This window comes from Alosa sapidissima, chromosome 8 (genome assembly GCF_018492685.1).
Source record: "Alosa sapidissima isolate fAloSap1 chromosome 8, fAloSap1.pri, whole genome shotgun sequence".
In the NCBI taxonomy this organism is placed as follows: Eukaryota; Metazoa; Chordata; class Actinopteri; order Clupeiformes; family Clupeidae; genus Alosa; species Alosa sapidissima.
The window spans coordinates 27,388,257-27,400,756 of record NC_055964.1 but is presented as its reverse complement, the minus strand read 5'-3'; the positions used below and the strand labels follow the sequence as shown (position 1 = coordinate 27,400,756).

General features: G+C 42.2%; 1 protein-coding gene across 1 annotated transcript in view; it reads left to right on the top strand.

Moving 5' to 3' along the window:
* The window catches only part of slc15a4 (solute carrier family 15 member 4), a 58,405-nt gene that overhangs the window by 24,422 nt on the left and 21,483 nt on the right, over positions 1-12,500 (top strand). Inside the window, exon 7 of the mRNA XM_042099916.1 lies at positions 3,854-4,012. Coding sequence (XP_041955850.1) covers positions 3,854-4,012 — 159 coding nt within the window. The remainder of the gene's footprint in view (positions 1-3,853; positions 4,013-12,500) is intronic.

Sequence of the window (12,500 nt, the reverse complement as noted above, 5' to 3'; positions counted from 1 at the left end):
TGCATGTCTTTAGCCCTCTTTTATCCTCTCTGTGTGTCACGTGTGTGTCTGTGTCTGTGCCTGTGTCTGTCTTTCACTCACTCACTGACTCATATACACACACACAAAGACGGATACTATCACTTAGTGTTTTAAATGAGCTCACACACTTCATAGTGAGAGACACAAGGACACACACACACACACACACACACACACACACACACACACATACACACACACACACACACACACACACACACACCAAGAGTTGTGTAACCCACAGGCCTTCTTCTGGTGTGCCTGCTAGGCCTCACTCACCCCTCTATATCACAGCTTTGTTCATTTATTGTCATGCTTACACACACACACACACACACACACACACACATACTTTCACACCTTTGCTTGACTGAGGATGGTGAAGATAGATAGATAGATAGATAGATAGATAGATAGATACTTTATTGATCCCCTGGGGAAATTCAAGGTCTCAGCAGCATACAGACAACACATACACATTCTTTAACAGCAGAAAAGTTAAAGTATATAATATAAAAACACAACTAGACAATAAGGACAGTAGAAGATAAAGAATATACTAAAATACAAATTATACTAACTAACACTTAATCTAAATAAATTCTAAAAACAGTATCCACATAGTGGTGATTAATCAATCAGAGGCGCAATGACTGAGGCAGGGACTGAGCCTGTGATTCTCTGTGCATAGTAAGGTAAGGTGCTCTAAGGTGCTCTGTGTTAATGAGTGTCATGGTGATAGTGCAATGGTGATAGTGGCCATGGTGATAGTGCAAATGAGTAAGTCCAACAGTGCAACAATGCAGAAATAAAGTCTATATATCTATAGGTATAAGGTATAAGTGTGGCCACAGTTTGTGTGTGTGTGCGTGTGTGCGTGCATGCGCGCATTAGCTAGTGCTCACAGGGATTACAATTACTGAAGAGGATGTGAAAGGCCTCATTAACTGCTAGGACCCTCATGTGAAGATATGTGTGTGTTCAGTGAAGTTGTGTGTGTGAGTGTGATTATGTTCTCTGAATGTCCCTGAGTGTCTCTGTGTGTGAGTTTGATTGTGTGTGAGAGCGAGAGAGAGAGAGAGTCTGTCTGATGTAGTAGGTGTGTTCTTTGTTGTAAGCGTCAGTCGTGTATAAATAGTCATAGCTTTCTTCCATTGCATGTGTGATGTACATCAAAACTTGTTTCTCACATAGATAGCTTTCAGGAAGTGTGTGTGTGTGTATGTGTGTGCGATCAAGAGATCAGAGAATAACAAGTGCCTGAAGGAATGAGCCACCCTTGTAAGATTCAGTTTGATGCTATGCAGACACACACACACCGATGCTATGCAGACACACACACCGTAGTCATCAATAAACCATAACCTACCCAAGGCAGTGTGCTCTTTCCACATCAACATGTCAACAGTCACACACACAATGGTCTGTGTGTGTGTGTGTGTGTGTGTGTGTGTGTGTGTGTGTGTGTGTGTGTTCTCTCTAATGCACTTATTGGCATCTCTTGCCATCCCAGAGTTTAGCAGTGCTGACACGTTACACTGAAACCATTCGTGCCCTCACCTTGAATCAATATAAGCCTTTGTATAATGTGTCTACTTTTCTTCCCCAGCATTAAACTCTCTCTCTCACACACACAGGCAGTAATGTGCACACACACATGCAGTAATACACACACACACACACACACACACACACACACACACACACACACGTAATGTGCACACACACACACATGCAGTAATACACACACACACACACACACACACAAACAATTCACTGAGTCATGCTATTGAGGTGAGAAGAAAGGAGCACAAACATCTCACACCCAAAATAATTCTGTATTCTCACATAATCCCATTAATATAACCTGTGTACATGACTACCTGTGCATGTGTGTGTGCGCGTGTGTGTTTACTCCTCAATAGCTCATGCTGGGTGCTCATCAGACTGTGAGACCAGTGCAAATTTTGTCTAGGACTCCACTGTGTGTGTGTGTGTGAATATCTGTGTATAGGTATAATCCTCCCATCCTTTTCCATTTATACTGTTGTGCGTTGTGTGAAACTGACTATGTATGTGCGTTGGTTGAGCTGGAGAGAGACAGAGATGGAGAGAGCGACAAGTGTGTGTGTGTGTGTGTGTGTGTTAGTGTACTCTTGAAATCCATGAAGTGCCCAGCAGGTGGCATGAGGCTAGGCGGTTCATCGGAAGGCCACCTGTGGTCAGCCCGAGGGCAGAACTGCGCCTGCTGTACCCACTCGAGTGCCAACACCACTGCCCTTCATCAACACACACCTCCCAGAAAGCTTCTACAGACTCGCCACTCCCGACCGGTAGCGCGACAATGTGATGTCACGGGAGCGCCGGTAACCATTTATACTCACGCGTGGTGGTCGCGACACTAGTTGCAATATTCTCCTGAATTGGCATCGGCCTCAATGGCAGTAAAAACTGCCCTCTGTGATGATACTTCAGACTTCGGTTGCTGCTATTCACAACTACCATCATTACCATTTAGTTTCTAAGGTGTGTGCAGCTAGATGGATAGATAAATAGATAGGTAGATGGGTAGGCAGGCAGGCTACTTTATTCATCCCAAAGGAAATTTTAGCTAGCTGGCTGGTGCTGAGATGAGTTTGTGTAATTTCCTAAGGTGGAAAGAGATTTTTTTCAGGTCTTAGCAGATATCCTTTGGTTGAAAATAAATATCTTTGTTACCTTTTGCTGGATTATTGGCATTTCCCTGGGTCCTAGTTCTTTCATCTTAATTCCCTGTGTTACATCTCTCTCTGGTAACTTCATTAACTTATCCAGCAAACTATTTAAAAATCACGAACTCTCGCTAGTAACCTAGCCAGGTTAATTTCCCTCTCTTCTCAAACTGACTATTCAAACATCATGTTTATTTAAGATGTGGGCTAGGCTATATGAAATGCCTGAATGTGGTTGATGTCTGTATAGAGGCCCGCATGCTCCCTGATCTTAGCTTCAAGCTCATCCTGCTTGTTGCGCGCATCTGAAAAAAAATCTCCTGTGCACGACCTGCCTGTGCGAGGCTGATTTCTCGTGCGACAGAGGAAATGACGTCACATTGTCGCGCTACAGGTCGGGAGTGGCGAGTACGTAGGACGCTAGACTGTGCCTATTTCTGTGGTATATATCAACTTGTGTGTGTGTGTGTGTGTGTGTGTGTGTGTGTGTGTGTGTGTGTGTGTGTGTGTATGTGTGTGCAGGTCTGTAGGTCTGTATCTGTGTGTCATTCAGACATCCTTAGTAGGAATTATTGTATTCCTATCCTATTCTAAAGGAGACATTTGGCGTATTGGAATGCACAGTGGAATGTAGATTCCATTCTAAAGCGTGCCCTTGGTAAAATAGCCTCGCTCTGGCATGTCTCCCACAGCCTGCCTTAAGAACAGTGGACTATCCTTTTCTAACACGCCCTGACCTTTGTGAAAGGTCACCACAGAACTCCGGCTGACCTGGCAGTGGCACTATAGTAGTCTGATAGGGAGTACTGATGTGTGGGCGGTGCGAGGGCTGGACAACTGTGTTGTTTGATGTACTTGATGTTCCTTTCCAGTTCGGTTCCACACACACACACACACACACACACTCACACACACACACACACACACACACACACACGCCATAGCCCTCTTCAAAAGCTATACATACATTTATACACATACAGCACACCAGTTTGGTTACACACACACACATACACAACACACACACACACACACACACACACACACACACACACAATATACACATACAGCACACAGACACACACCACTCTAACAGGCTGTCTTTGCTCCCTCCTGGGCAGGTATCCTGGAGACCATGCGCCTGGACATCATAAGGAGCCGCGGCACCATTGACCAGGTGTTTGGCCACGCCACCTACTACGCCGCCGACTTGCCCATCTGGTGGCAGGTGCCTCAGTACGTCCTCATCGGCATCAGCGAGATCTTCGCCAGCATCGCCGGTAAAGCCCGCGGAGTGGCCTTCACACACAACACACACACACACACAACACACACACACACACAGGTGGGGAGGGCGTCTAGCGCTAGCGATGGGAGGCAAGGGCAGCAGACACCAGGGTCTCACTCATGGACATCATATGGGGTAGGATGACCAGCCTGGGAGGGCATCAGCCCTGGGGGAGGAGGGGCATGCACAGTATACACACAAGGCAGTGCATGTACTAATGTTAGATTCAAGACTCAAGATTGTCTTTATTACATCTCATTAGATAGATATAGATGGATAGATTCTTTCTTTCTTTCTTTCTTTCTTAATAATTTTACGGGTACCAGTCCGCCGACCGGAAGAAGAAAAGGCTGAACAACAACGAAGAAGCGCATAGTTCATAGAATTAAAATTCATGGAGAAGGTCAGACTATTTCATTCAGAAAGCAGGGTTCCTGCGGATCCTTAAATAGTCTTAAATACAACTGAATTTTCGAAAGAGAGGTATTAAATGTGCGTATGGGACCGCCAGCGAGTGCAAGAGAGCGAGTGATGTCTCAATCCAGTTTCGTGTATTTAAAACGCAATTGTATAAGTGACTAGGCTATTAGGCTACGGGAGGAAGTGTAGTGGTTGCAGAGTGAAGATGTTTTTCACGGGTGTGGTTAAAGGAGTGAAAACAGTAATAATATAGTAGGCCTATGTACAAAATAATATGCCTGACGTTTTCGTGGTGTAGCTGAAGCCAGAGAGATATACAGGTAGCCTACGTGGAATGAGGAAGCCTACGGTAGAATGAGCGGGAGAAAGAGTGATAGGTTGGCCATACGTTCGAATTTAGGCCGGACATATGGATTTTAAAAGCCCTGTCCGGTGTCCGGCGCAGAATCAAGCCGTACGCTCATTTGTTCTCCTTTTTGGGGTTGCGCTTGGCATCTAACATCGTTTCTCGGACGCAGCATCGTTTCACAAACTATGGATGCGAAGACTGCTGGTCAAATTATGTGCAGTGCTTCGCAATCAGGAGGAAATACTGTATATGTTAAGTTGATCTGTTTGCATCTTTCCAGCGTGTGTTGCTGGCCTAGCCTAGGGAAGAAAATATCTGTCTAAGTTATAATAGCCTACCTGTAATATCTGCCAGCAGCTTGCTTGCCAGCGTTTCCCAGTAGGCTAGGCCTACTTCGCAAAAGTTGTGAACTATAACCGCATATTTTTTGAATGTCGGCGACTGGCTACATAAAAAAAAAAAAACGTGTGTTCATAATACGTGCGTGCTTGAGATGAAACCAGCCGTTTTCAGCAGGATCATGCGAGGAGGACCTGTCTCTTTATTAATTTAAAACAAGTCAATGGTTTTACAATGTTTCAGTCAAGCTTTGGTTGGTTTAGATACAACTGGTATGCAAAATGTAAAGTAGTGGATTAACTTTAATTTGCTGTGCTGCATATTGGACAATAGATGCACATAGTAAATTATATAAAGTAGGCTTATTAAAATATGTAAATAGCTTAGTCTAATTTTGAAAAAAATATTGAAGGGAATCCAGTCCAGTGCACATGTATTTGGCAAGTAGCCTAGGCTACTACAGACACAGGTGAAGAACAGTCAGCCTCAGCAGTAAGCAAAACCAAATATGTACAGCCAGCTTCAAAAGCAGCCCAGACCCTAAAATTGGGCATTTATAGCTTTGAAGGTAATTCACACACAATTATTTTTCTTTCGCCAAAATATATTTGGTAACTTCTGTAGACATCCAAAATGGGGTGGGGGTTAAAATTAGTAGGAAAAAAAACTATTGCATAAAGTCATATACCGGTATATCTTTTTGCCGTGGTATAGACTTAAAAGTCTTTAAATTTGCATTTGGAAAATGTGCAGATACCCTGAGAAAGACCGTTGGTTAGCTAGCTCATTTAAAATATCCTAAACTTTTTTTGACCCAGCCTCTTAAAAAAAATCAGAATCGAGAATCGCTAGGAACCGGAATCAAAATAAGAAATCGGAATTGGAATCGGAATCGTTCAAATTCAAACGATACCCAACCCTAGTGTTCAGACCATCTGAGACCAGCAGCACGGACACTGAGAAATAGAAATCCACAAGTACAGTTCAGATGTGCTCTGTCACAGTTTGTGTGGCTGTGCAGATTTTTGGGTTGACAGGTGCTGTCCAAGGCACTAGCCTGGCTCCGCCCTCCTACGTACTTCCGCTCAATTTTCATTTTCCTTCAGTACGTCGTCTGGGATTTCGGTATATTCGCGGGTCTTTTCAGGCCATTGGCCTTTTCAGGCCATTTCAGGCGATTGGCAGATCCAATAGTTTTAAACTTCAACAGAGTACTCGCCTTCAAGGAAGTTAACGCTTGGCAATGGAAAGTGGCCAGACTCTCTGTACATTATGAAATGTACACAAGTCTGGTAGGACCAGGCTACCAAGGCACTGGACACCTGGCAGGGGGTGGCCAGCCAGCAAGGGCCATTATGTGATTGGAGGAGTCCGAGTACGCATTCCTACTCGAATGTTTGTTCGTGTGTGTAAATGTGTGTACGTAAGTGCGTGTGTGTGTGTGTTCCCGCTTCTCAGTCAGTTCCTCAAAGCATGCAGTGTGTCACAGCAGGCTTCTAATCACCGCTGAGAGAGCGGAGTTTTCTATGGCAGTCGATTTTCACCCAGGAGCCTCCATCACTGGGTCCCTCCACTCACAGCAGGGGCACTTTAGTGGGCTCTTCCTCCCGCACTCAATACGGGCCAAGGCACAGAACTCAGCCAAATGAATGGAGGTCCGCAAGGATGTGATTGGGCATATATTAGTGTGTGTGTGTGTGTGAGTGAGTGAGTGAGCGGGGGGGGGGGGGGGGTGGGGTGTTGTTAGTTATATGTGGAGATTCATCTCTTGTACTTCACACACATGCACGCACACACACACACCAGCAGCACCTCTCCTCATGACCATTTAGCCGTTGAAATGGCTAGTGACTCATCTCTTCGATCAGTGGGTCTGGCTTTTAAAGACAGCAGCCCATGTCTCTCTCCTGACTACACTGCCATCATCGCCGTCCTGCTCCCGGACCTGTGGCCAGCAGGCTATTGTGGAGATTTGGACATACTGCACTGCCAAGATTCCCTTGGTCTGTCAGCAGACATTCAGTTGCGTGGCAGGCGATGAGTTTCCCATACAGTAAGTGGGCGAACTGATGGCATTACGGATCGAGTCATGTGCTTCACACATATTATACATATGTCATCAACCTTTGTAATCAACATTAATTATTAATTAATGATTAAGTCATTAATGTCTTACTCTAATTATTTGATAGATAGATAGATAGATAGATACTTACTTACTTACTTACTTACTTACTTACTTACTTACTTTATTGATCCCCAAAGGGAAATTAAAGGTCTCAGTAGCATACAGACATCACACACAACATGCACTAACAGCAGAAAAAGTAATAGAAATATATAATATAAAAAACACAACTAAGCAATAAGGACAGTAGAAGATAAAGAATATACTAAAATACAAGTTATACTAAATAAATCTAAATCAAGTCTAAAACAGTATCCACATAGTGTGCTTAGGGGTGATTAAGCATGAGGCGCTTGCAACGCTTGTTTGGTAAACAGAAAAAGTTAAGAAAAACTCCAACAGTAGACTGCTGAGACTGAGAAGGACTAATTGACATAATAAGCCCTCAGGAAAAATGCCTGGTGGTTATAATTAAGGTTTGATTGGTGTTCATCTGTCAAAGCGAAGCTTTGGGGGGTGTTCACTTGTTATAGTAATGTTTAGTTGGTGTTCACGTGTTCTGGTGAAACTTCGGCAGCAGATTCATTCACAGTATTTCTTTACCAAAACTAGTTCAGAGATAATTGATTGTTCATTAAGTCTTAATGCTGAAATTGGGATGAGTGATGAACCAGTGAATATTCAATGCCAGCAATGCAGTCGCCACTTCAGTGTGAGTTGCTGTGAGAATGCAGTGTTTTCTTGTGAGGAACCCTCTGACAGACACCTGGAGGCTTTAAAAATGAAATTACACTACTGTTGGTTTTTTTGTTTTTTTTTTCCCTGAATTTTAAATTGAGACAGTTTGTAATCAAGGAACTATAAGTGACATGCCACAGCTGCTTGATGAGAGTCAAATGGATGTAAATGTTTTGGTGTGTCTGAGTGGTGTGCGTGTGTTGCTGCCTGGTAAAAAAAAGGTAAAATGTTGTGTGTTTGTTTATGCGTGTGTATGTGTGTAGAATGCACAGTATGACTGAGTACTATGTAAATATTTTGTTTACCTTTATGGATGGTGGCAGTCTTCTCAGAGGTACACATACACACACACACACGGACAAACAAGCCTCCGCCAGACAAGGTCAGTGTTAGGCAGCCCATTACTATCGCTACCTGTGTGTATTGTAGTGTGTGTACACATACATTTTTAGTGGGAATGTTGTGGTGTGTGTGTGTGTGTGTCTGTGTGGAGCTGGACATGCAGGCGTCATCCCTCCTCTCCGTCAGTGTTGTAATGCGCCTGTTGAGCAGTGATGTGCATGTGTGTTAAGCAGGGAACTGATAGATAGATAGATAGATAGATAGATAGATAGATACTTTATTGATCCCCAAGTGGAAATTGAAGGTCCCAGTAGCTTAAGACATCACACACATCACACACAACATACACTACAACGTAAACAAGATGATAAAATGACAAATCCACATGACTAATATGGACAGTAAAAGATACTAAATCAAAGATCCACACGAATGTGCTAAGGATGTATAAGCATGAGGCGCTTGCAGTGACAGGGCAGCCAGGGACTGACCCAGTGATTCAGTATGCAGTGGCAAGGTGCTGCCGAGCCTATTCTCCACCGTTAACATCTCTCTCTACCAGTCCCACATTCTCCTGTTTGACTATCTCTCTCTCTCACTCCTCTCTCTCTCTCTCTCTCTCTCTCTCTCTCTCTCTCTCTCTCTCTCTCTCTCTCTCTATATTCCTCTCCCTCTCTCTCTCTTTCTCAATCCAATTCAATTAAATTCAAGGTTGCTTTATTAGCATGACTGTAAGTAAGTACAGTGTTGCCAAAGCACAATTAAAACAGCATAACAATTAGAACATTGACAGCATTAAGGGAAACAATAACATGAAAAATTGCGTGTATACCCTCACTTTCTCTCTCTTTTTCCACACACACACACACACTCACACGGGCAACATACACATTATAATACAATGGATTAAGTACAGACATTAGGTCGGGCATTGTGGCAAAGTGTCCGACTCACTGTCCCTCATGTCGTGGCAAGCTGTAACGTATTTTGCAGCCAGCGGAGCAGTCATATTTTCATAAGAATAAAATAAATAGGTAAAAGTAAAATAAAATGCAGTGTGTGTCTGTCTGTCTGTCTGTCTGTCTGTCTGTGTGTGTGTTTATTTATCGATATTGTCCCTCAGATTGTGGCATGTTGATACATACTGGGCAGCAAGATATGCTTTATCTCCTTCTCCTAATAGTATCTTTAATTTTGATATGTCATTAAGTTCATTAAAATGAGGAATTTCTGAGTTAAATTTGTTGAAGAAAAGGTTTCTTGTTTGATTGAAGGATGTACATTGTAGGAGGAAGTGCATCTCTGTCTCAACCTCACCTGTCATGCAGTAACCACATGTTCTGTGTTCTTTTGGTTGCCATGATTTTCTGAGTCTTCCTTTTTTCGATTTCCAATTTGTGGTCACTTAGCCTGTACTTGGTTAGGGTCAGTCTCTGTTTTCTATCTCTGACAGTATTAAGATATTCTGCTAATTTATATTCTCGGTTTAGGGCTGATTTGTAGTTTCTTCTTCCCAGTATTCCAAATAGGCTTCTTTACATTGTTTCATAATTTGGTTTACTCTGATTGTTTTTTTGGAAACAGTGTTGTTGTGAGCCTGATCAGAGTGGGTGTGTGGCAAGGCAGTTAGTCTCTGCAACAACTGATGTAGTGGACTTTTTCTGGGTTCAGCTCTTGGGTTTGGAGGGCTTTAGAATGAAGGGTGTCTTGTGGGCTGGATTTAAGGTGATTCTTTTGTTGATGTTAATGATTAGTGGGTATCTACCTAATTCTGCTCTACATGCATTTGTTGGTGTTTTTCTCTGTACTTGTAGAATGTATCTGCAGAACTCAGCATGTAGAGATTCTATTGTGTGTTTGTCCCAGTGAGTATAGCTATGATGACTGAGTGGACCTCACACTTCACTACCATACAGCGCAATATTTTTCTTCTAATGATTGGAGTTTTTCTTTTATTAAATGTTGATCTGAATTGAGGTCATTAATTGGTATGTTTTTGTATAGATCTTCAAAGTGTGCTTTCCAGATGTTGCCATTTTGGATGGGTAATGCTTGTCGTTCCTTTGTGTTGAAATTGTTCCACGTATCCCAGAATTGATTTTCATTAATGGCTTTCTCAATATCTTCAAGTTGCTTTTGGCTGTAGTTTTGTTTTTTGTTCCGAATTGTATGTTTATATTTGTTTAGAATTTCATTGTAATGAATACTTAAGGCTGCGTTGTTTGGTTGACAATGTTTTTCATTTGCTATTTTTCTCAGGTCTTTTCTGATGGTCTTGCATTCTTGATCAAACCATTTGTCAGATTTTTTTCTTTTTAAAGGCTTCCGTTTTTGCCTTATGAGGTCAGCTTTGATAGCTGCTTCATGAAATATCATGTTGATATCATTTACGGCCTTGTTTACACCATCACTTCCAAGGGTATATTTGTTTTGATCATATATTGATATGTCATTTATCAGATCAGGTGAGTTCAAGGCCATGATGAACTTGTCTCTGCTGTCTGGGGCCCATCTGTAAGTGGGATGTGAATCACATAGTTTACAAGGTTCACTTTTTGTGTTGCTCTTTTGACCTGAGAGGTTAAAGAACACATTGATCTGACTGTGGTCTGAAAGGGGAGATTGCTCTCTGACAGTGAATGCACTGATAGTGGAGAGGTCCATGTCAGTGATTGCATAGTCTACTACACTGGATCCAAGAGCTGAGGAGTATGTGTATCTCCCTAAAGAGTCCCCTCTGAGCCTACCATTAGGCCTAAGGCTCGACAGAGTTGCACTATCTCCTTGCCACTTTGGTTTATTTCAAGAGTCAAGGTTGTTCCGGTGGGTGATGGTTGGTGTGGTAAACAGGGGAAACTGGCCAAATACATGGTTGTTTCCCTGTGGGTCAACAATATCAGGTTCAGTTCCTGTTCGTCCATTTAAATCTCCAATTAGAAGTATGTTTCCCTGGCTCTGGAAATAGGCAATTTCTGAATGAAGGGTTTCAAAAATGTCCTCTTCAAATATGGGGAGTCTACTGGGGGTATATAGATAGCACAGAGGTATATACTCTTATTATTTATGCCCAGTGTTTGATCTAATCTTAATTAGATCAAATCTAATCTAATCTAATCTCTCTATTCCTCTCTCTCTCTCTCAAATTCAAATTCAAAGGTGCTTTATTGGCATGACAAATAGTTTGTATTGCCAAAGCAATTATTACATACATTGAACATACAGGTATAAGACATTGACATAACAACAGACAAGGAATGTAACAGTGAATTATGTGCCTAAACAGACATTTATATAGGCAGCCTATAGTATAAATTATCGTAATGTCATTTAATTTTTAAACAGAGGATAGTGAGGGTGCGTGTGTGTGTGTGACTAGAGATAAATATGTGTGTGTGTGTGTGTGCGCGTGCGTGCGTGCGTGCGTGTGTGTTTCTGTGTGAGGATATGTACAAATAGGTTCAATGTAAGTCACTCACTGTCCCTCAGTTGGTGACAGGCAAGGATGTACGGGGCAGCTATGATACAGCTGGATTTGTCTTCACCCAAAATAAAAGGTAATTTGGTTTGGATTTGTAGAGTCATAAAATTAGGATATTTTGCTTCAAATTTTGGGAAGTAGATTTCACGGATTGCTTGAAATGTTTTGCATTCTGTTAAGAAATGGAGTTCAGTTTCAACAACATTGCCATTGCACTGCTTACAAAAGCGTTTCTCTTTGGGCAGCCAGGTTTTCTTGTGTCTGCCAGTTTCTATAGCTAAGCGGTGGTTGCTGAGTCTGTATTTCGTCAAAATGTTGTAATTTTAGTCAGGTAATTTGCAAGTGTATACTTTCTGTTTAGGGCCAAATAGCATTGCATTTTGCTTTGTGATTTGGTTTTGATTGCCAATGTTGATAATAATTATCTTTTAAATATGAGGAAATTTGCTTTGGTGGAGTATGTTGGGTAATTTGGACCTGGTCTTGCACGCCTGGGGTGTTAGTATGTGTTAGTAGAAAAGGTTGGCTGTGGACCAGGTTGGTAGGAGAGGTCTTGTCTTTGCTCAACTTTTGGTATTGCAAGGCTTTGTAATGGAAAGAGTGTGGGTCACTTAATTTGAGGTGTTTCCAGAATTTGATTGCCCTTTTTTTAATTTTAATTAGAAGAGGATATTGGCCTAATTCTG